Below are 25,787 nucleotides of genomic sequence, written 5' to 3'. Positions count from 1 at the left end.
GACACCATGAAAGTAATTTCTGGGTAAAAACCTTGCTCACATAAACTTGATTTAACAAAATTCAGTTGTTTACACTTTAGCAAAGCCACTTTAATTGTTCAAAGAAGACATGTTGAAATAAAAAAAAGTTTTATCAGCCATTAATGCAGTTTGAGACTGTGAAAACTTTAGTAGCTGAACTTTGAAGGTGGAGTGAAGTTCATCAGCAGCTGTAGTACACATCAGAATCAGAGCCGTTATCTTGTGGTCCACACCGGTTATGAGGGAAGCAGGCGTAGCAGATGTTGCCCAGGTCTGTCCAGCATTGCTGGCAATAGATCACTGTGCAGCCTACAGAACTGCACTGCACAGCCTGCTTCTGCTTCACAAACCTATCACACACCCAGCACCAGTGCAACCTACAGCCCACACGCTTTAGAAGGGCCAATAGAACCGACAGCACCTGGCAGAGAAGATGAGATCATAAATATATATTTTGACACTCATTTATCAAAAGTATTAAATCTGTTGACCATTTTGGCATGTAACCCTAAGAAAGGCCATTGTTGTGCATTTACTGCTACAGCTGGAGAGGTGCGGCTATTGAAGAATGATTTGATTGTTTTAGTTTACTTGTCAGATAGATGATCTTCCACAAAATATTTGGCCGTTTTTATAAGAAGGGAAGTACTTCCAGATGAATCTAACCAAGTTTTCAACTTATGCTGTGTCTGAAATCCCATACTCTTTTGAGTAGATACTTATTTTAAATAGGAATTACTTTGCAACCTTTAAAAACAAATTCTATATAGTATGAATGTAATCTGGACCTAAATTTGTCATATCAGTTGCGTCACTTCACTGCCTGCCATTCACAAATCCTCTCCTGTGGCCTCAGGATAGAATCTCGTTGGAATTATTAGGTCATCCGGGAATATTACATTGTCAACTTGGACATATTACCCTGTTCACATACTGTTTTCGGAAATATGCAATTTCTTGGTCTCATGCTTTTTCTCCGATTTTACTGAATGTATGACCTATGGAGTGCTTAATTCTGCATTTTTTAAATTGAGATGTGAAAATTCTAAAGTTGCAAGCTAAAAATCTACAACAACAGAAAAAGTGTGTTTTCTCTGTTGGGTCCTATACCAATGTATCATACACACCGTTATAAAAGTCTGTTTTTGATTTCTCAGCCGATGACGCTGTCTGTTGATGAAGGAGATGCGTTTCTGGATCTGTAGGTTGTAGAGGAAGAGGATCCGTTTCTTTTCTCTCTGAAAAAGCAGGATGGATTAGATGGGTTTCATCCAGCGAAATGCTGTAGATGGATTTCAGATTATAGGAATAAATACACAAGTGTTCTCCTGCAGGATTATAGGGATGAAAACACTACCAGTGTGCACCTCTTCATGAATGAGGTAATACTTGTGGAATCAGGGTAATACTTGCTGAATCAGGGTTCACAGGGGGTCTGTAATCCTCCTCATGCCGACACGGGCCCACAAAATGCTGCAAATCTAATGCTATTACTTTAAAATCCTCTTATCTTATTAGTGCTTCACCCGCATACACACTAGAGAACACAGATTTCACTCAGTATGTGTGAGAAAGTATCCTCCCTGTACACTGCACACTGTCTCAGAAGCTTTGAACCTACTGAATCAGGATATCGGTTACAATCGTGACCAAACCGATTAAATCGCATAAGGGTTTTACTTCACTCCATGGACTAGTCGCACACGTTCAACAAAAACAGTGCAGGACTAAGCCAAGAACCCAAAGATGCATTATTCAAGTCAGAACATGTTTATTATGTTTACTACACTAGAAATTTTATTATACTACACTAATTTGTTTAAAACTTTTTTTGCAATCTGGACCCTATTTCAAATAAAATGAAAGTGCAAAGTTTATTTTAATTGGAGAACTGACATCAGAGGACGTCATTTTGCCTATTATTGTGCTTTTTGTTTGTTTCAATTATGCTAGGAGACCTTTAGCATTTGTTCAAGCCTTCCTGTGCCAAGTGTAAAGTGCCAAAACAACAGCCTGCGAAATAATAAATATTCTCCTGCTGAGCGAATTCTTTTGGGAAATGTCTTTGTGAAATGCACTGCCAATAAAGCTACCTTTTAATTGTTTTACTTTTAATTTAAAAATATTAATTGTTGAACATACTTTTATAAAATTTCCTTTAACTAAAGAAATGTGTTAGTAAAAAGGAAATATTATTAAAAAACTGAACATTTAATCACACAAACCTTTATGTTTTAAAAAAGCCTTTCGACTATGAGATCATCAACAGAGCATTAGCTTGATACTTGACACACATTACCCACAAGTCCAACAGCTATTATTCCTGAATCTGTCGCAATATTATACGTGATCAGCATTAGAAAGCAGCAGCACATGCAGAACAGTGAATCTTAAGCTCCTTAGCCAAAGAAAGCATAAGGAGCTTCTGATGTTTATGACTGACCAATATTGTTAATGATAAACACGCTGCCAGGAGTACTAGCTTCTGTCTCTCGATCCAAACAAACACAATTAGTCATTCATAGGGCATTGTTCACTGTTGGGTTGCTGAACTGAATGGGACTGTTTGACCGAAAGACAGGAGTGAGTCAGTGAAAATGTGTTAACGGGGCAGGTGGTCTTACCTTTGGGAAGTAGAAGGTGGTGATGACCCGGCGCAGACGATTGGTGTATACCTGCAGGCAGCACATGAGGCACATCAGTAAAAGGGGGAGGAAGATCCACAAGTAGTTTGACTGGCTCAGAGAATGTGGCTGGGGCAAACAATCTACACACATAAACATACACACGAAAGAACAAAAATGATGCAAAGACGTAAGAAAGGAGACCAAAACTACAGTAAAAACAGCAACATTGTGAATATTATTACAATTTAAAATAACGGTTATTTATTTTCAAATGTCATTTATTCCTGTGATGGCAAAGCTGAATTTTCAGCAGCAATTACTCCAGTCTTTAGTGTCACATGATCCTTTAGAAATCCTTCTAATATGCTGATTTGGAACATTTCCTATTATGATCATGTGGAAAACAGTTGTGCTGGTTAATATTTTTGTGGAAACAGTGATATTTTTTTCAAGATTCTTTGATGAATAGAAAGTTCAAGAACAGCATTTACAGTATTTGAAAACTATAATAATCCTTTAAAACATAAATGTCCTTACTGTCACTTATAAATGAATAAAGGAATTCATTTCTTGCAAAAAAGAAAAATCTTACTGACCCCAAACTTTTGAACATATAGACAGAAATAACCAATTAATGGATCAGGTTACATAGTAAGTAAACAGAATACAATGGCTGTCGTCTAACTAATGTAGCGTCATTATGTTGTCTAGCATGCATGCTGTCATGTTAGTGTTATAAATAGTCCTCTCATCAGCTGTCTGCATGTGTACTGCCGTGTGGCGACCGGTCTAGTTTAGACCTATCTGGATGAGACAAACAAGCACAATCAGAGCTTTGAGTTTAACTCTGATCAGATTAAATAGACGGCCAGACCGTAGACGTCACTTGGCCTCAGAAAATACCGACTGTAACATTGAGCCACTCACAAGTACACTCACAATCTCTCTAATACTAAAGCTGGTGCATTTCTCTGCCAGAAAGATTACACTAAGATGAAACCAGATATTTTTGAAATTGTATTTTGAAACAAAAACCAACAGAATAGAGAATTAATTTAATAGATTTTTCTTCTCATGAAATGAGCAAACAGTTTATTAATTAAAACCCACATTAGCTGAGATCAGTGTGGGGGTGCTGTGGTACATGGGCTGCTACAACAAACAGAGACCTTTGAGTGATCTTGAGACATCAGGGACTTACAGGGCAATACAAAAATATTATATCGATATCTAGGCCATGATCCGATAACATAAGAGAAGTATAGTTAATCCAAACTGTGCTGTATTGAGATTATTTTATTCTAGATCTTTTTTTCTCTTTCATCTCCACTGGGCTTTTGTGCCTGGGCTTTTATGGTCATCTCTTTTGTCCAAAATTTGTCATGTAAATTTCTCACTTGCAGAGAGAACATTGACACTCAAGTAGTAGATAACCTACGCAAGTTACTTGATTGCACATCAAGATTGGAGGAGGTGTTGAAGGCCCCAATGGTTTTCCGCAGAAGTCTGGCTAACATGGAATCTCCACCAATTACAATGTCTGCATGTTGAACACCTTCAGAAGAAGAGATAAAGAGAGAAAACATACTATTTACATCAAATCAATGAGAGGAATTAAAGTAGAGGCACATGTTAATTCCTTTAATCTTGAAGGAAAACACTGCTCATGCTCATACATATGTACAAGTCTGTATTTGTGCTCACTAGTAACAGAGTAAGTGGTGAAAGTGTGTCTTCGGATGAGGTCAAAGATGTTGTACAGGATTCTATCAACAGCCAGCAGAACACACACAAACAGAGCCAGAGATGCAACTTGCAGGAAGGCCACAATCTGCACGAGAGACATTGTTTCAGAACAACAAAAAACATCAACTTATTATAAAATACATAAATGCTTTCCTGTTTGCAAAGTAATAAGCCAGCCATTATTTCCCTGAAAAGCACCAACACTTTGGCTCTGTGGCACCACCAAAACATTGCTGTTTCTTTAAGGCTCCTCACCAACCTAACACAGCAGTGCTGATTCAGACAATGACATGAGTTATCTGTTTGAGTGTTTGAAAAGCCTGTTTGAAAACATTACATTAGCAATTCTGTTTGGTGCCAGAACATGAATTAAATGCTGAACACAGGGACCATAATATCATACAGCCCTAAAAAAGTACCACAGGCATGAGCTCGCTTGGGTGGATAAATAAGCTCCATGGGTTGATCAAACTCTCTTGCTCTGCTTTCTTCAGTGGTAACAAATGCCTCTTCCCCTGAAACAAAAGCTCAAATTAGTGCAAACACAGATATGAATGTGTAAGTGTACGTTTAAGATTTTAACTTACAGCTCTTATTCTGCGAGCATCAATCTGTCTGAAGTAAGTAGTTATGTAGACATTGTCAAAATGAATGTCTCTGCAAAATTGACGAACATATCCAAATGCTCTGCAAAAAAAAAAAAAAAAAAAAAAACTGAACATCTCCGATCACCTGCGGGAACATGCTATAGTCCTGCTGCAGGGAGGTACGAGACTGCAGGTGTGGCCAGAGCAATAATTGCAATGTTCATAATGTAAGATGTCTGCGACAGTGCTACAGAGAGAAAGGAAGGACAGCTGATCGCCCTTGCAGTGCCAGACCATGTGCAACCATACATGACGTGTTCGAGAACTTGTAAGTCCCTTGGTGGAGGAGTGGAGTAACATCTCACAGCAAGAACTGGCAAATCTGGCTCAGTCCATGAGGACGAGATGCACTGAAGCACTTAAAGCAGCTGGTGGACACTAGGGCTGTGACGGTATGGGATTTTTTCTTACCGTGGTGAAGAATAAAAAAATCACGCGGTTTGGTGGTTAAACGCTCCAAGTTTCGGTTCATTTATGAGACGAGCTCCAGTTCACGTGCAATGCAAGTGATCGTGCCGGCGCCTCCATGTCCTGATTATATTGTCTGCTATACTTTTTATTTATTAAATCCAGGCAATTGGTTGATGAAACATTGATTAAAAATTAAGATACAATTTATACAAAACGAAATTCACTTTGAAGAAAGGCTTTCTACAAAACAAAACTTGTGGTCAAAATCATGTCTGACCCACTCCTTATGCTGTTACTCATGCTGTTCGCTTTTCATAAAATCAACATAGATTAAATAAATAAATAAATAACTTTATATTATTTAAACATAAATATGAAACTAAATGCGTTTTCTTTAATGGCTACAACACGTATAGTACAGTACAGAGAAATTTAATGTCAGAGCGGGGTTTGAGCGAACGCTGTTTTACCGGTAATAATTGCTTTCGAATAATAATTGAATAATTCCCAGCGATCATTGAATGTAATTTTTGCTTGAAATGCCCATCTCTAGTATCCATAGGTTTTGCTCAGTTCTTATCAATAATAACACAAAATAATATTTATTTCTATAACTTTGTTTTTTTTTTATATCTTTTGAGTTTAATAGGAATTATGGAACAGTTGTCATGGTTTGTAACCCATTTTTTGTACAATCAATTATTCAAAGTTTCAACAAGTTGCGTAAAATCTGTAAAAAAAAAAAAAAGAATTAAAAAAAAGTGCGCTGATGACCTCTACACTGCGGTATTGCGGTTATCATCAGAGCCCTAGTGGACACACCACATACTGCCTGCCTCAGGGACTCATTATTCCATTTCTATTCATCAAATGTCTCTCTGAATATATGTACATATATATACATATATACTGTATATATATTTATTACATGGCTTGGCTGAATTCCAATGTAGAATGCGGTCTGTTATTTCTTTATAACAGACCGCTGCGGAGTATAACAGACCGTTGCCATGAAAAACAGCGCGTTGCTATGGACGCGGAACGGACTATTTTCTTTGGCGGAAGCAATACAATCGTTTTTAAATCAATAAACTCCTTTTTAAATCAATAATTCGTGTCAAATTATTTATTTATTTTGTAGGTAGCCATGTAATAAGCGGGATAATGTATAGAGAGGAGGTCGTTATAGCGAATAACAAGCCCTTCAGGCTGTCAAGACCCCTCCGCTTCGCGTCGGGGTCTCGTTCAGCCTGTCGGGCTTGTTATTCGCTATAACAACCGCCTCTCTATACATTATCCCTTACATATATATATATATATATATATATATATATATATATATATATATATATATATATATATATATATATATATATATATATACACACAATTTTTTTTTTGAAAGAAGTCTCTTATGTTCTCCAATCTTATTAAAAATACAGTGAAACAGAAATATTATGATTACTATTACAATTTAAAATAACTGTTTTCTCTAATAATGTTTTAAATTGCAAAACTTAATTTATTGTTGTGATGGCAAAGCTGAATTTTCTTATGAATGCTGAATTAACAATTATCAACGTTAAAAACAGTTGTGCTGCTTAATTTTTTTTCTCCAGGATTCTTTGACCAATAGAAAGTTCAAAAGAACAGAATTGATCTGAAATAGAATTATTTAGTATCAATGTGAAAGTCTTTACTCTCACTTTTGATCAATTTAATTCATCCATAATTTGAGGAAAAGCAGAACAAAAGTCTTAAATTTGTGTAAGTTTGTAAAACTACATTATATATACATACGATAAACTATACAATATAAAATACAAAAATAAATATTTTCTTGGCAGATACTTTCTAGTAAAAAAACACACATAAATATTAGGCTATTTATAGAACTACCTGTTATTTTATTTGAATAATTCAGTAGATACACTGTACAAAGTGCACATGTATATATTTTTTGACAAAGTTGTACCTTTATTGGTAAGGTCACATGTAGCACAACAGCGCTTAAGGAAAGAGTGAGAACTTACGAGGTGAACACCGTGATGAAGGTGAATGAGAGAAGGAACTTAATCACCCCAGCTATCTTCTCAGCAATTTCCATTTTCTCCTGAAACACACGGCTCAGCTCCTTAGAGAAATTCTGGAGGACGTTCACTCCAAACACTGACTGCTGTTCCAAATTCTTAAAGACAAATCATAAGAAGAAATGTTTTTTAAATTTAAAGATATGGTAGGTAATGTTTTTCACGAACACTCTGCTATACTGGTTTAAACTCTATTCACATCCTGATAGCAATCAATAAGAGAAGTGTTCTAAATATAAAAAAATTTACATACTGCCGAAATGAATATGCAGCAGTCAGGTGGTATAAGTCAGAGCTCTGTAAATTGTTTACATTCATTATTATTGTAATGTTATGTGCTTTAAAACATGAGGTAATTTAACGCCGTCTCTCTCTCGTGACGCTTTGCAGATTCTACTCTGGCTGTGTGCGTTCATGTGTTTTGGAGGAGGTGTGGCAATCTTAAGATTTTTACCTTTTTATATTAAAATTCAGAGGGTTTGCAATACCTTAAGCACTACATTGGTGGTGAAGTGTTCTGCAAGCCTGTTGATGGAGTCATTTAGTTTGTCGAAGGTCTGACCAAAGTTTCCCTCAACTGGGATTTCCTCTGTGCACCATGATGTCATCACTGAGAGAGAGAGAGAGAGAGAGAGAGAGAGAGAGAGAGAGAGAGAGAGAAGAAAAAAAAACTCAAAAAACCTGGGATCCTGATTTCTAAATGTAAAGATCAGATACAACATGCAAATATTACCTCTCGTGATATCACACAGAAAGTGGAATTGCATAGGTATGCAGAGAAAGTTGTTTATAAGAGGGGCTTGAATGGTATCCATACACTCTTTCCACTTAGCACTGAACCAATCCTGACATCGGCTAATTCCCTGCTGCACCACATCTGTTACACACAACATCATTTAGACAAAGCTAAGCATAAAACCTCTATCATACACAGTCTATAATAGCTTGTTTTCTTCTCATTTACACTCACAGTCACAACGTCCTCTAGTCTTCGCTACATACTCCTCCTGAGTGCTGTTGGCCGTATGGACGGACTCCTTACCAAGAGAGTCATATCCGTACCGACCCATTACCTCATCCTGGATCTTCTGGAAGTTTTTGCTCACATTTTGAGACATTTGTTGAAATTCCTCACTGTCATTCTAAGAAGAAAGGTGTTTGTGGAACAGATTTCCATGACTCATATGAGCAAATTTTACATTCACACTCAGTGTCAGGACTCACCACTATCTCCTCCACTACTTGCACATAAGGCTCTGTCAGCATTCTCCACATCACCTTGCTGTGTGTGATCTGCAGGTCTATATTACAGCCCATGGAGGAAGCCACATCCTGCACATTATGCTGGATATTTGCAATGGGGCCTGATGGGATAAGCACAGGAGATGGGTCAAAAGCTAAAGAAAGCTCATGTGTCAACATTTGAGATCTGTGCTTTGTAGTGTCATTGTCAGTCACACAGTTGAATATTCCTGACCCTAAGATTTTTACCGTGGTAAAGTCCATGCAGCACAAAAACCATCAGGAATGTCCGACCTTGAGATCCAATCATACTAGGAAACATCAGGAGAACGGAGCAACGGAACAGTGAGGAAAACATGCCTCCAAGACTACACAGACCTACACAAACACAACATGCAGGACACATAACGCAGACACCTTTAAGTTAAAAAAAAAGCATATGCCACTGAAGAATATATTTTTTTATATGACTGAATAAACCTGATTATATTAAATACAATTTTGAGGGTCAAATGTTTACTTTCTGCAGTGTACTTGCCTACGAACACACATCCAACAACAACACGTTGTACTGCTGTCATGACAATATTGTGCATGAGTCCGAAAAATAAACCTTAAAAACAGGTTAAGACAAGATTAGTATCACATGTTAATTATAAAATTCATGAAACAATCATTTATAGACTACCATTTAAAAGTTTGGGGTCAGAAAGACTTTAAATTCAGCAAGGATGCATTAAATGAATCAAAAGTAAGAATAAAGACATGTTACAAAAGATTTCAATTTCAAATAAATGCTGTCCTTTTTTGGGACCAAATCTTTGTGCTTTCCTTATAAACAAAGTTACCAGCATTGATATAAAACAGATATACAGAAGAGCAACAGATAAACATACATACAGAAGAATAAATAAAATAAAATAACTAAATAAATAATGTCAGAGATAAATGATTTACAGGAAGAAAGTGTCCATTGAAATAAAGGTAATAAAGGTCAAATTTGGTCATTTCTATCAAAATAAAACGAGGAGAAAAAAAGAAACAGATCAAACAAACAAAAGGACCCACAGACTGTTTTAAGCTGTACTAATATTTAACATTAGTGCTTTATTGTATTTGCAGTTAAAGGTCCCATTGCACGAAAATGTCACTTTATGAGGTTTTTAACATTAATATGAGTTCCCCTAGCCTGCCTATGGTCCCCCAGTGGCTAGAAATGGCGACAGGTCTAAACCAAGCCCTGGGTATCCTGCTTTGCCTTTGAGAAAATGAAAGCTCAGGTGGGCCAATCTGGAATCTTTCCTATATGTCGTCATACAGGGAAAGGTTACCTCCCCTTTCTCAGCTTTGCCCGCCCAGAGAATTTGGCCTGCCCATGAGAAAATGAGCTACAACCGTGCAAGCGTGATATTGGGTTTTTCTTCGCAAACGAGCGAAGCATGGCAGTTGCTCAGTGTTTGGATGTACAAATGAACACAAAATATACAAAACACACACACAAAATGTACAAATATACACATATATCTTACTTATTTTATAAAACTTTAAAAGCGGAAAGCGCATCACTCATTCCTGGAAATTCATTTGACATCACAGCCTGACGTTGACGGAAATAAATATCCTACGCCAAAAGTAGCCTGCCAGAGAAAAAGTCTCAGCTGTGCTCAGATTTGTAAACCGTACAGTTGCTTTGGTTTTTCAATCCGTACCCGTTTCGCCCCGTGGCTCAAAAGGGACACAACAAAAATAGGGACAAACGAGAAAGCCAAAATAGAACTATACAGAAAAAAAAAAAACTACGTACAAGGCAACATTGAACAAATTTATAACCCGTGCACACTTTCGCAATTGTTGTTTTGTAAATCGTTCTTTCCAATAGTTGTTTGTAATATTCTGTTCCTGTGAAAAATAGGTAAAGTTACACAACAATATGCTGACTGATTACATAATATTTTGATGTAATATTTAGTTCCAGTGAAAATCTGTTTCAGTTAATGGAGTATACACAGGTGATGTGTAATATTCAGTACCAGTAAACTCCACCCGCTGGAACAGTTTCTCACAATAATACACAACATCACCTGTTCAGTTTTGCAAACTGTACTCACAGATTTGTGGCCAATACCTTGTTTTAGAAATCTGTTTTTCTTTATATTGATTTGTTGTGTATTGTTAAGATGAATACAACTGTCTTAACTGAATTTTTCTATGATTTGGCGATGGGGTGTGTAATGTATAGATGACATGAAGCCGCATGTGGTTGAACTGAAACCCCCCACCCAGGTCTCCCATATTTTGGTACCCAAATGTTGACGGGTATCCATCCGGATCAGATTCTGGGTCAAACTGGAAAGCTTGAACGACTGCGTGTCTACGAGCCATTGCGATACATCCACTGACTGTAAACATTAGCGCATGGTACCGTGGCCGCAAGCTGGTCAAGGCCACACCCCCACCCACCACCTTGCCCCGCCTCTCTCCTCCTCATTAGCATTTAAAGCTACAGACACAGAAATGGCATGTCCTAAGGAAAGCTCATTGTGGGACTGGCTCGTAGAGACTGTAAATCTGCACCAAGGCTGAATTTCGGGAAAGGGACTTCAGGTACAGTATTAGGAGACCACTGAGGCCTAAAAGCATCCAAAAAGCAGCATATCATAGGACCTTTAACATTAAATAAATGCAGCCTTTGTGAGCATAAGAGACATCAAATGTTCAAAAACACTTTAAAAATCTTACAGACCCCAAACTTTTGAATGGTAGTGTGTATACCATGTTTTGCAGAGTTTCTTACCCACACCACTCAAAGCTCCAAACACAGCGCCCGTGAGATGCCGGACCACAGGAAACTCTGACAGGGGGCCGAACAGGAACCTTTGAACTCCAGGTGGCAGAATGCGCTTACACACCTGCTCTAAAGCTGCAAATTCACACAAAAAGTCAAATCTATATGCTGGACAGCAACTAATAAATTTAAATTCTTATCTAAAAACAAAATGTAAGATAAACACACTTGAGTGGGGTGTTTTACATCTGGTTTCCCCGAGACACTCCATCACTGGTTTCTTCTTCACTGGTACACAACACTGACTGCAAAAGAAAGCCGTTTTAAAAGATGCAACAAGGAGTCAGTTGACAGTTAGCATGAGCCCTCATGGATTTGGTGTAAAAAACAACAACAACAACAACAACAACAACAACAACAAAAAAACAACCGTCTTTACAATTTTATTTGAATGGTTCCTAGACCACCCCTTTACCTGTCAACATATATATAAGTGAAACTTTGATAAAAAATTCAGTAGCTATATTTTGCATTGAAAAGCAGTTATTCTTATTACTGCAAGCTCTACAGTGGACAGGTAGGCCCAACATAGGCAGCGATGTTTTTGGGGTTAACCTTAGTTCATATTTCTCTTTTTTAAATCGCTAAACATCTAATAAAGTTGCTTACTTTTTTAATCTTTTTACTCCCTTTCTCTTTAGGATGTCAAAGGGACCTTTTTTAAAGTCTCTCGGTAGGAAAATATCGCGTTTGCGCCGTAGCTCGGCGACGCGTCAGGTGAAAAGCAGCCTAGCTGGGTTTACTCTGGGTCTGTTCCTCGCTTCAGTGTACGGTATGACAGCGCTGTTCATCCAGAACAACGGTCTCTGGTTCTGCGTCACCACTACCGGCATCCTCGCCGCTTTTGCGGGGTTTGGAGCGGGTCTCTCCGACCGCGTGCGCACCAACGTCATGCTGATGATCCCAATGCTGTGCTCAAGTAACTAAACACCTGTCAATCTCTTTCATTATAAACGTATTCTGTGTTGGTACATGTGAACATGTAAATTAACAATTTGCTGAACTTATAATTTAACATTTAAGCCTATAATAGGGGATAGACCTGGGCTATTTGTCACGCTTTCTTTCGGTTCTTTTTTTAACCATTTCTCTGTGCTAGAGTAGATGCATAGTTTAAAGCCTTTGGGGGAAAAAGATAGAAAGATGGAAAGGAAAGAAAAAATAGAAGAAAATAATGAATATTTCCACTTTCACTGTCGATGGGGAAAAAGTTTGTTGAACACCCACTTTTACGTTTTGAACATACTGTCACACAACAGCTTATAGGCCTAAGTTACAAGCTTTTCAGCAAAAGGTAAACATTAAAAACAATTATGAAACACACAGCAATTTCTTAAACTGTAAAAATGTAATAGGTAACGTGCAAATATCTCAAAACATAAACATGTAAAATATAAATATAAAATTCCTTTTGCACAAACAACACAAATTTGAGTTAAAATTCACCTTTTGTCTGAATGTAGGCTATGCCAGTTTAATGTTCTCTTGTTAACTCCACAACTATAGCAAAACGGTGAAAAAAAGGGGGGTTAAAACTGTATGTTTAGAACCAAATTACAAAACCATTGCTAGAGATTATTGCCTATTGGACTTTATGAATTTGGATGGATAGATCTAGTCTAAAAAATGTACAGATACTGAGATACAGCAAAATCTTACGTGACAAGTCCAACGCTGCATCCAGAATCGCATATTGTAGGCTACATGTAGGCTACTACATTTGGTTTGAAACATACTTTGCGACCGTTAAAAAGGTATGTTTTATATAGTATGAATATGTGTAGTATGAATGAAATTTGGACATACTACACCCATCATGTTGTCACTGCCATGTGACCTTCAGTGTCAGTCGCATCGGTTCACTGCCATTCACAAATACACTCCTGTGGCCTCATGGGAAAGTAAAGTGTCCAGTGGATGTGCAACTGTTTTTCGAATTCTAGGTGCATCTCAATTTGCATACTTAAGCACTGTTCTATGATGTTTTGTAGTAGAGCAAGTATTGTGTTCACTCTTAAAATTTACACACTTTAAATGCCCGGACGATGCACTTAATTAACTACACTTCATGCTCTCAATGGTCGCAGCTTTAATTACTATCAGACTCTATGCTGAATGACAAAATTACCGTATAAAATGCATACACTACACTACACGGCTGAGTACATAGTGCATTGTACATCGTGTGTATAGTGTGTCATTTGGGACACAACTTATGTTTTCGGACATATTACTCTGTTGGTGTGGTTTTTCGTGTACTATATAGTAGGGAAGTATTTGATTTTCACAGCGCTAGTCTCCTTTAAATCTCCTTTGAATTAACTTTAAAACCACTGTTAAATCATCTGTATTATTAATAATTTATCACCTCTCAATTTTCCCAATTGTATTAGCCTACTCATCAAAACACCTCTCTCACACATTTTTTTTTTTTTTTTTGCCTTTAAGTCAGGGGTAAAAAAATCCTTCTTTTCCTCATCTGTACCTTGGTTATCCATGGCCCCGTGAGCAACACAATGGAGAATGTTGAACGGGCCGCAGACAGTGTGATCTGTGGTGCAGAGCTTGCCATGAATCAGACCCAACAACTCCTGCAGCGTGCCGCCAACCCACTGCTACGTGAGTCCATCTGCAAGATCATCATGTCAACAATACACCTCATTCAAAAACACCAACATCTGCTCAAAACTAAATAGTGAATATTTAGAAAATCATACCCAATTCACTTGAAAAGATAGTGTACAAGTGTAAATTCTCATCATTTATTCACCCTCACCTTTTTTTCTGCGAAACACAGTAGATGTCTCTGTATTTGTTTATTTTTTTTGTCCATACGATGAAACTGACATTCACTGTAATAATCAGTTCTTCAAAATGTCTTCTGGTTTGCAGAAAAAAAGTTGTTTGATAAAATACTGATATTTTACAATATAATAATACAATATAATATATTTATTTAATATATTTATATATATATATATATATATATATATATATATATATATATATATATATATATATATATATTGAAGGGGGTGGATTGGAATCCACTGCTGCTTCAATGTATATGTAATGAGTGATTATAATCAAGGTATTAATCAATATTTTTCCTTCTAAATATCAAATGAGTTGAATGACTTCTCTGGAGATTTTACTTTGTTATAGAAGTTACCAGTGTGATTACTGAAATGTTCTTTTCATGTATTCTTTAATGTCTGTATTTGATATTTGAATGCAGTAACAGTGCTTGCCTATTTATCCCAGCTTCCAGAAATTAAATAGGGACTGGTTTTGTGTTTGAGAAAGGTCTTCAACATGTTAAAACCATGGTTAAAACACATAGGGGTCATTGAAGCCAATAGTTTAAGGGACCATTTCTTTGTTAAAGCCTTACTTAGACTAAAATGTAGCCTTCCTTGAGAAAGAACGCATTATCTTGATGTTTTGAGACGAGACTCCTGTTTATTAGCCTGACGTCGTCATACTCAGATTCTAGTCAGAATATGAGTCTGATACTGCTCCATTGTGCTCTGGTTATGGGGCGTGTTTCAACCGAACCAGGAAGGAAAATGCCTCTGCACTCAATTGGATAGACCTACAACCAATCAGAGCAACGGAGTAAGTGACGTATGTTTTTCATTCATGTTTACGATCGACAAATGCCTTGATCGCGGTTCTCTGTTCCTCTTTTAAAATGAATGCGCTGTCGATATATTCTATAACAGACGTGATGGCGGAATCTACACAATGTTTTATAAACAAAGTTCGAGAGGAGCACGTTCAAATAATCAATCCAATCAACTTGTCATCAAACAATGACCGTCTACGGTCTACACTATCAGCATGAGAGGAAGCATATATTTATTCCATAGAATGTAAAAAAATATGATTTATTCACTATGTCAACTCACCTAACATTCCTTGACAGTTTCCAGCATCCCTCCACTCACTCTCGGCTTGTTCTTTCACAGCCAGGAATACGGGGGAGTACTTTGGGTTCGGGATGAATACCGAGCCCGGAGCCTCTCCTCGGACAGCACGCCAAATATGCATTTATTCTATCTGACTTATTTGTAAGTGTGAACTCGTGAAATAACAATTCTTCAGCGGCAGTCATCTTTGTTGTAAACGAATTCAACCCAAGCGCTCGTTGGTGACGTGGATGATTACGTTACGTTGCTCATCTGTCCGTATCATCGTATAAAGCCTGCCCTGACAATTTAATTGGTCCGAACAATTTTTGTTCGGGCATAATAGCTCCTCAACGGATCGAGTCCAGACCGAACTTCCCGACCTAAAAATTCTGTGGGCGGGGCTAAATTCGGCTGGCATCCAGGCTACCTGTTTATAGTTTATAGCCTGGCCAAATCCAACCTTGGAAAAGATGTGTGTCAGTGTGTGTGTTAGTCTTCTTGCTTACAGGTTAAGGAACCACTAGCATTGTTGGAGATTGAGTTGTTGTTCGAGACATGCTGGCACCCAGCAACCCAAATCTGCGACCTGGAAGGTCACAACGTGCCTAACTTCAGGGTCTGAGTGTCAGCGGGATAATCTATGGAGATATGCTTCTGTCTATCTGTATATGTGTCGAAAATTACTATGTTTATCAATTTCTTAGCCAATCAGAATCATTCAGCCTGTAAGCAATGATGTAGCTTAGGCCTTGGTGTACGGTATACTGCTGTGATCTTTGTAACTGTAAGCGGGGCGGCCTACGAACTCCTGTGTGAGTCTTGAAGCTGACTTCTGCTGATGAAACTGCAAACTATCTTCAATAAAACTTATCTTCAATTTTTTATAATTCTGACTCTGGGTCTGACTTCTTTCAAACACCTGGTCCTTGGGTCCTAAACTGTTAACCCCTAACAGTAAATATTCTCAAAGTTTTATGGTTTACTTAAAAATACAGTTGTATGTTGTACATATTTCTGTGTTAATATTCTGAAAATGGCTTCTTCTTTTTTTAAGCGGCCCTGAGTAAGATTAAGGAGATAGCGAGGAATGCTTACTCAATGGCAGGTCGAGCACAAAACCTCATCAGAGCTCTGACGGAATCTGTGCGGCATGTTGGTGAGTGAATCAGTCGACCAAACATCCGGTAACACCATCATCTGGGCCTATGCTCTTTCATGTTTGCTGAGCTTTGAGTCTCTCTGTCTCTCTATTTCCTTTTCAGCTCGTGTTCTAAGAAAGGTACTGCACTTCTTGGCAGATATTGGTGATGTGTGTAATGACAAGCTGGGTCTGCCGTATCAGAAGTGCACTAAGCTGTTCGATGAGGGCCGTGAGAACTGCATGGAGCTACTCTCTGTGTTCTCGTTTCTCTGCCACATCCTAGATGGATTCCAGTCTCTCTGCGGGCTCGCACGCGGTGCGTCTCTGGCATATGATTAGTCCCTTAAAAGCCCTGTCATTACCCTCTTTACAGGAAGCCATATATCCACAGCACGCTGATTCATTACTGCATTATTTTCTGCATCACAGTGATTTGGTTTTATTATATTTCTGTATATTTGATCTATTCTGCCGTTGTAGAAACTGAAAAATGGTTCCTGTGACAGCCTCCTAAGTACTGTTCATCTCACATGCTCAATATATACAAAAGTTTATTTACAGTGTGTTCTTGTGGGAGCAGTTTGTCACATTTAAGTACCCTAAATGTTACAGTATGAGTGGGGTGGTTGTGTTCCCATGTGTATGCATCTCTCACATTTCTCAACAGGCTGACTGCAAATCTGCAAATCACATCTGACAGCAAATCCAAACATAACCTCTCAGGGCTAAAATGAATCCTATACAGCCTTATTGAACAAAGTTCTGCTGTTTAGTGCAATTCTTTAGTGGATAATTAACTTATGAAAACTGCATGTTATTACTAAATGTATTTGAAAAAGAAGCTATTTTACAGATTTTAATTAATGCCTATTTTTTTTATTTTAATGGACTTTTCGCTCAGTGGGACAGCTATTCTGCATTTTACCATCATATATTGCTGACCACTTGAAGACTGCTTTGGCTTATCGTAAGTAAAATTCACCTTCTGAGATTCACCTATGTTAAACAGAACTGGGTGATTTACTGGCATGCATGGAGTGATTCTTTAAAAACTCTTAAAACTTCAGTTCAGAAAAATACTTTTTTTATTGTTATTGCCATTTTTGTTGTTGTCACCTCTAGCAACCATTGTGGCATTCGATCGAATTAAAAAAGAATTTGAATTCAACATTTCTACCTCCTTCGACTTTGATCTGCTTCTGAACAACAGTCAGTCCATGCAGGATGCTGCTCAGGAGATGATGGAGGAGGTGTCTGAGCAGATGGGCCTCCTCCTGGAGCTCAAGGTCCTACTTGCATACATGGGTTTCTTCCTGCTTCTCTACATGTATCTCCAGTATGTACTTCCTGTTAAATACAACTTGCTATAGTCAATAAATCACACACATTTAGATATCTTCACATGTCGGTACTGTCATGGAATTATTTTATTAACAAAATCTGTTTGTTAACACTTTGTTTAGTCAGAACTGAATAAAGCTGTTAAGATTGTAGTCCTAAAATAAGAGAATAAGGATTTTTGAGCCATGAATTGTCACCTTTTGTTAACATAAAAAATTACATAATAATAATAATTATATCAACAACAGTAATAATTAGCCTATAGCGATAACAATTAGTGTTATTATAAATACTAATAGTTCATTATTGTTGTTGTTAATAGTATAACCAATAACTATCACAGTACTTTGATACATTATGAATATGTATAATAATAACTATAAGTGGTTACACTTTATTTTAAGGTGTCATTGTTACAGTGTAACAGTAATATTAAGCAACTACATGTACTTACTATAGGGTTAGGGTAGGATTAGGATTTGGTTGAGGGTTAGTTGCATGTAATTATGCATAATTTACTGTTATTACTATGGTAAGTACATATAACATATGTAACACTGTAAAATAAAGTGCTACCCTATAAGTATTATTATTAAACAATAATTGTAAGCAAAATTGAAAACATTAATACTAATAGTATTATTATTATTAATAAATGATTTATTTGTTCATATTCATATAAAATAATAATTATTGTTTCTATTGTTATTAAGTACATAAATATATTGCAATACAATTTATAATAAATTCTAAAAAGGATTATGTATGTTAACATTTAACAAATTTGACACTGAATTGATGTTTTTATAATATCACGCTCAGATGGTCCCTCACAATGGGATCATCATATTTTGGGGTCTATCCAAAATTTGGAAGAGTATATCCATTTGTATTTGTGTAATGCTCATTGTCCTTTAATGTGTTTGTGAACAGGGCCGTTCTGTACAAACATCGATACCTTCATAATGATAAATTTGAGAACATCTACATAACTGACCAGTTCATTGAGCTGGACAGGAAGTTCTCCAGACAGGGCAAAGCAGCAGTACTTCCCCTCAGCCACAAAGAAACTCTCACCTACATCAGGCCCTGTGAGTATATACTTGAAGGGTCAAGAGGAAGGAAGAAAGGAAAGAATGTTCATAGACATTTAGATAAGAGAAATAGAGCTGAAAATGTGGAGGAGGACCCTGAGCTGAGAGAGATTAACAAGGAAAGATGAGAAAAAGCTCACAAGGGAAAGGTCAACAACAAGTACCAGAAAACAGGGAATGTTTCACACTCAGAAAGACAGGACATGTCAAAAGGTCAAACTGCTGTAGTAAAGCAAACTGCTCTGGGACACTTCTGGTGACCCAAAAAAATGTGTTGCACGTCTGTTTTGGGAGAAACTTTTTCTGTCAAAGGTCGTACATTCGATCCAATCAAACTCTACAGTACTTTGGCATATTAACCAATAAAACATCACAACTGGTCAAATAGATACAGTAAAAACAACAATATTGTGAAATAGCCTACACGTTTGCTATTTGAATACATTTTAAAATTGTATTTATTCCTGTGATGGGAAGGCAAAATTTTCAGTAGTTATCACTCCAGTCTTTAGTGTCACATGATCCTTCAGAAATCATTCTAATATGGTGATTTGGTGCTCAAGAAACATTTCTTATCAATTTTGATTTGGTTATTATCAGTTGTGCTGCTTAATATTTTAGTTGAAACTGTGATACTTTTTCAAGATTCTTTGATGAATAGAAACCAAAAGAGAAATAAAAGTATTAATTTTTATTAGGGCTGTCAAAAGATTAATCGCGATTAATCGCATCCAAAATAAAAGTTTGTGTTTAAATAATATATGTGTGTGTACTGTGTATAATTAAATTTGTATATATAAATACACACACATGCTTGTATATATTTAAGAAAAATGTGTAATCTATATATAAAAAAATTATATTTATATATAATATAAATTATATATAAATATATACAGTATATGTATGCAAATATTTCTTAAATATATACATGCATGTGTGTGTATTTATATATACAAAAGAATTATACAGAGTACACACACATATATTATATTATGTAAACACAAACTTTTATTTATCTTTTGACAGCCCTAATTTTTATTAATAAAAGTTTAAAAACGAACTGACCCCAAACTTTTGATCGATAGTAGTGTACACAAGGTATAAAAAGGCTAGGATGTGGGCTCTGAAGCGAAACCAGTTCAAAACCTAAAAAGCTCCACAGAGATACACACATCTGGCTAAGACCTAGAACGACTCTAATAATGGCTCTCATGTCTTCCTCAGGCTCTCTGTATCTGACTGCGAAAGAGAGACGGACTATGGCAGGTCAGATGTTGTCTTTGTTCAGGTATATGGTCATGACAGCCATACTGATAGCTGTTGACCTCATGGTGTTCTGGGTGTTTGAGCTGGTACACCACCAGGCCCAGGGTGAAATCGTGACCCAAGGTACACAAGACGAAAACCATAGCATGGTTTCGATGCATGTTTTTGTTGAATTGCACAATTTACTTCACTAATATGCCACTGCAAACATAACTAACTATATTGGGACTTATAATATGGACATATTTTCATCATTATTTTCACATTACAATACATATTTATGCCAATTTTTTACATTTAAACTTGTAATAAGTCAATGGTTTGCTTACTTTCTATATATATCATTCTAGCATATTCTGTTTTATATTATTTTAATCAAATTTTTTGTTCACCTCCAGCTCCTATAGTGGTTGCAGTACAAGTGAATGGATCTGGTTACGCCTCAGATATCTTTAGGGACATTGCAGCCTCTTTTGACATCCTGCAGAAAGGAAACATCACTGTGCTTAGCAAGAAATGTCTCATGAAACCTTTGGAGCCAGACTACATGAGATACCTGCTCATTGGTACAACTACAAGTACAATTACACATTTGTTTTAATAACATACTGTAAATGCAGTCTATTGTTTTAGAGTGACTCCTTGTGGTCGACACTGGAACAGCGGATGGAACATTTGACCAGTTAAAACAGTTCAATCTGTTTACTCAAAAAGTGCTTTTGATTTGTCAATTCAAAATGTTTTAAAGATAATTTTACTGAAACTTGAGCTAGAAAGCAACTACAGTTGTTTTTCTGAATCTTTAAATCTCAATAAACAGATTTTTTAACCAGACCTATTTAACAACTCAACTAATCACAGCTTTGAGATAGCAAAAACAATAGACATATGCCATTACTTGTGTCTTTTTATCTTATCACTTTAACCCTATGATTCTTCAGATAGCCATAGTACTCACCCACCCACAGGTTGAAGTTCTTTAGGAATGACGTAGAAGACTACCTTGTGGTTGTTCTTGTTTGAGGCTCAGTTTGTAGTAATAAGTGAAGTCTCACTGGAGGCAGTTGTAACAAAACAAAACAAAACATATTGGTTACAATACAAAGCAGTTAATGCAAAACTAAAACTTTAATTTTAAAGCTAAAATCTATAATCAAGCTATAAACCAGGGGTTCTCAATATGGATCTTGAGGTCAATTTTCCCTCAGCAATTAGCTCCAACCTTGATCAAACTCACTTGCCTGTAACTTTCTAGTAATCCTAAAGATCTTGATTAGCTTGTTCGGGTGTGTTTGATGAGGGTGGGAGCAAAAATGTGCAGGAAAGTGGACCTCAAGGGCCACTGCTGGTTTAGAGCTTAATTATAGAGGGTGCTTCTCAATACTCAAGTTGACGCTTCCTCGTTTCCTCGCTCCTCCGTCCTCCAGCTCGTGGCCCGGAAACCGATGGAACTCAGCCATGTTGAAGGGCATCTCAATTCTCTAATTGCACCGCAAGGAGGCGAGGAACGAGGAATGAGCAAGCTTCCTGAGGAGTCATGAGTGTGATACACAGGTGTATCCGTCCCTCACATCCTAAGGGGGTGGAGCTAAGACGTGAGGAAAGGAAACGAGGATGCACAAATAAGAGATGAGAAGCACCCAGAGCTTTTATTTTATCTGATCCCCCCCCCCCCCCGTTTCACAGACAAGGCTTAAGCTAGTCCCAGACTAAATGCCAGTTTGAGCTGTTTCAACTGAAAGTAACTTAAAGCAGAACTTGGTAACTTTTTTAACTTAATAAAACTGTCTAGAAATCATTTGGATGGTTAAACAACCTGTTCTGGTGATATTGGTGACTTTCCCCACTCCCCCCAGCGTTCCCAGGCGGAAAACCAACCTTGCAACTTGGGGACTACCGTCCCGGCAAAATAGAAATTGGAAGTCTCGTGAGAAGCGAGAACGAGAACGAGAACGAGCGCGAAACACGAATCGCTTTACGGCAATTCAACATAAACACACACGCATGTATGATGTATTACCAGATTACCCACCTCGGTAGACATAGCTCCACACAATACAGTTGGCTTGCTCCGATCAAAACAAACGCACATGAGCAGCGGTAGAGAGGGGGAGGAGGCCGCCGCAAGTGAGTTTTTTACGACCGTGTTGTGAAATATACGCCCCCCCACAGCTGTAGGGGGAGCTCGTGGGGAAAACATGCGACAACAAAAGGGAAAATCAGCGAAGAAGTGACTAGAGTTCGCTAGAGTTGCCAAGTTCTCCTTTAAATATCTTAAAATATGTCAGAGCCATTGCTTTGTCTCAAGATGCACACAGTAATGTTTTTTTTTCTAAGGCACTTTTATGAAAGCCACTTAAACTGACCTAAGACCTAATCCTGGCTTAATCTAAGCCCTGTCTGTGAAACGTTTTATTTTTGCATTAACTGCATTGTATTGTTACCAAAAAACAGCAATATTGGAGATGGTGTCAAGCATCCCTTGATAGGGTATCAGGTTTCCTTCAAGCTTAATCCAGGCATCATCTGATGAGTGCTTTACTCCGAGGTGCTCATTTATAGCAGAGGTGCCCTCATTTATAGCAGAGGTGCCCATTCCTGTTCCTGGAGGTCTACCTACCTGCAGATTCAACCCTGATCAAACACACCTGAATAAATATAAATATGATAAACACACTCTGAAATATCTTTATTAGTTGGTTCAGGTGTGTTTGATCAGGGTTGGAGCTGAACTTTGCAGGAAGATAGATCTCTAGGAAGAGGATTAGGCACCCCTGCTCTACTTTTTGTGGAATTCCAATTCCATTTAATTCATCAAATCCTCTGTCATCTATGATCCAGTCTTTCTTTTGTAGGATTATCAGTCTCTGTACCTCATGATGTCTATTATGACGGATGTCCTTCCTCTGTCGCACACACTGTTGTTTTCTTGCACTCTTCCCCTTGTTCACTCACTGTAGTCTTTGTAGTCTTATCTCTGCTTGTGGTTTTATCATCTTCTCTTCACAACAGTGTGTCCTCTTATTAACCTTTGTGGCCGGTTGTACGCGCCAAGTTTGTGAATTTCCTTTCTTCTTTTTTTTCACACCTTTTGCTCATTTTATCCTGCCCTACATCATAAACAAAGGAAGTCAAGTAGGCCTACATTTGATTATACTCTACATCAAGATAATTTTACGGATTGCAGGCACTTTCCAAGCAAACAGCATTATTGCCTCTTTATATGGCATTAATGTAAAGACAAGTAAATAACATTTCTTTAAAACCGAAAAAATTAAAAAATCTTACAATGCAAACATTTAAATTTTATTTGGTTATATGACTGACTTTTGTCTTCCCTCCAAACAAAGGTCTTCTTTATGGCTTCATGCTGTTTATTGTGATTGCTGGTGGCTACGTCAAACGTTTACAGAGGTTTGTGTGTGCCAGGTACCATCCTGAAAGAGAGAAAGTAAGAAAGTTTCCTAGCACAATTACCATCAAAATGAACTTTACTAGTCACAGATATAAAGTATTTGTCAAATATTTACTGAGCTGGTCACCTTTCTAATGCTTTTTTTTTTAGAAAATGCTAAGAAATGCTTGATAAAAAAAAAATTTAAAAAAATGTTTTTTATCTATAAAGAGAATTATGTCTCATGGAGGAGAAACAGTACTGTGCAGATGTGGCTTGTAAAAGGACAATGACTGAACTATTTTACTTTCAGTTTGCTTTTATTATGAATAGTTTATTCTAAATGTCTGCATGTTGCAGAAGAGGATCCAGTACCTCCACGGGCATATTCTTACTCATCGTGGGTCTTTAGGAAAAGCCCTACTGAGGGCAATACAACGAAACAAGGTGGACCAGCGACATGATGGCTTTATACAAACACTGGCCAAACGGTGAGTATAAACTGCTATGAAAACCACAATAACACACTCACTAGATACATTATTAGTATGGGATCAGTAATCATTAATTTTCACTAAAACTTTTACTCAGCAAGGACACATTAAATTCAAAGTGACAGTAAAATCTTTTTCAATGTTACAAAAAAAACTATTTTAAATAAATGCTGTTCTTTTGAACTTTCTACTAATCAAAGAAACCAGAAAATAAAATCACACTTTCCACAAAAATATTAAGCAGCACAATACATTTTATTAAAATATATTTTTAAGTTGTAATATTTTACAATATTACTGTTTTTACTGCATTTTTAATCAAACAAATGCAGCTTTGGTGAGCATTAGAGACTTCATTCAAAAACACAAATCTTACAGACCACAAGTTTTTGAATTGTAGTTATCTATTAGGTATTATCTGAAGGTTAATGTTTTAAAGGACTTCCTCAGAATCTTCCATTTATCCTGCAGAAATATGGTTTTAAATGAAAATAAATTCACACACTCATCACCTTTTTTGCAGCCTGCCGGGGGGTGTCATCATAGCCAGGCTCCTGGATATCAATAAAGAATCATGCATGGCCTGTGGGAAAATGTTGGAGACGAGAGGTCATGATGATGAAGTGCATATATGCCCTACCACTCACTGCACAGGTTGGTTTTCTCACTCTTGAGAAATTATTGATTTAAGATCATTTACCTGTCAAGAGGAAATAGACTGTTAGATCAAACTGCCGGGCAAATTTATTTCCTCTCACAGGCCGTTACTGCTCGCTGTGCTTCAGACTGATGGGGAACCTCTGTGCTATCTGCATGGGACCGCTTACGTTCCAGGAGGAGCAAGAGCTGTACGTCACATGACAGAACAATGATAGACAACTTTGTATGATAGCGCAATGATAGCACAGTTGTGTGTGTGTGTGTGTGTGTGTGTGTGTGTGTGTGTGTGTGTGTGTGTGTGTGTGTGTGTGTGTGTGTGTGTGTGTGTGTGTGTTTCTCACAAATTGAAATGATATAGTTTGAGGTAATGGACAGCTTAACTTTTATTTAACCGGCAATATTTAACCAAAAGAAATCATTGTTCAGATTAGCTTTTATTTTTTCCATTTTGAAAATGGACAGGAAAGTTCTAAACATATAGGCTTGTGAGTTTCAGAGACTCCAGCGATGAGGAGCAAGCTGATTTATTGGAGGCCGCTGTAACATCACAGCAGACTAGTCAGGACATAGAGATGAATAAAGTTATGATCAGGTGTGTGTGCAAAGTAATTAAGCAACTTTGTCACACATTTGAGTTATACAAATGCAAATTAGCAGTGCAGTAGTAACTTATGTCTTTTTTTCTGTTTCAGTTTTTCCAGTCAGGATCATTCTGTATGGCTCAATGGAGAATCTAGCCATCAACATATAGCTGCCAATAACAGAGTTTGAGGCCAAAGCTTCTTTGTTTTAGCGAATTTAGATGTGCAGAGCACCGTTTTCTGTGGTGTTGAATAAATGTTTGTTAAACC

The 25,787-nt window shown here is 37.2% G+C and overlaps 2 protein-coding genes across 2 annotated transcripts; one reads left to right on the top strand and one right to left on the bottom strand.

Annotated features, from left to right (window-relative positions):
• Positions 1-62: 62 nt before the first annotated feature.
• Positions 63-12,522, bottom strand: dcst1 (DC-STAMP domain containing 1). Its single transcript, XM_081389737.1, has 17 exons — positions 12,239-12,522; positions 11,798-11,874; positions 11,579-11,704; positions 9,323-9,397; positions 9,034-9,162; positions 8,767-8,906; positions 8,513-8,684; positions 8,276-8,419; positions 8,031-8,152; positions 7,486-7,640; positions 4,982-5,081; positions 4,814-4,909; positions 4,353-4,479; positions 4,087-4,203; positions 2,646-2,788; positions 1,149-1,259; positions 63-442 (listed from the first exon to the last, which is right to left on the bottom strand). Exons 2-17 carry the CDS (start codon positions 11,838-11,840, stop codon positions 203-205), a joined length of 2,040 nt encoding a protein of 679 aa, XP_081245863.1. The 5' UTR covers positions 11,841-11,874; positions 12,239-12,522; the 3' UTR covers positions 63-202.
• Positions 12,275-25,787, top strand: dcst2 (DC-STAMP domain containing 2). The gene is made up of 15 exons (XM_081389738.1): positions 12,275-12,548; positions 14,078-14,248; positions 16,598-16,699; positions 16,806-17,000; positions 17,586-17,651; positions 17,807-18,020; positions 18,959-19,116; positions 20,347-20,511; positions 20,787-20,954; positions 23,739-23,839; positions 24,143-24,273; positions 24,800-24,930; positions 25,037-25,124; positions 25,433-25,528; positions 25,629-25,787. The coding sequence occupies exons 1-15, from the start codon at positions 12,404-12,406 to the stop codon at positions 25,705-25,707; spliced, it is 2,010 nt and encodes a 669-aa protein (XP_081245864.1). The 5' UTR covers positions 12,275-12,403; the 3' UTR covers positions 25,708-25,787.

The sequence above is a fragment of the Scardinius erythrophthalmus genome, assembly GCF_964197995.2.
Source record: "Scardinius erythrophthalmus genome assembly, chromosome: 16".
Classification (NCBI taxonomy): Eukaryota; Metazoa; Chordata; class Actinopteri; order Cypriniformes; family Leuciscidae; genus Scardinius; species Scardinius erythrophthalmus.
The sequence above is the reverse complement of the archived record's forward strand: the minus strand, read 5'-3'. Positions and strand labels throughout refer to the sequence as shown.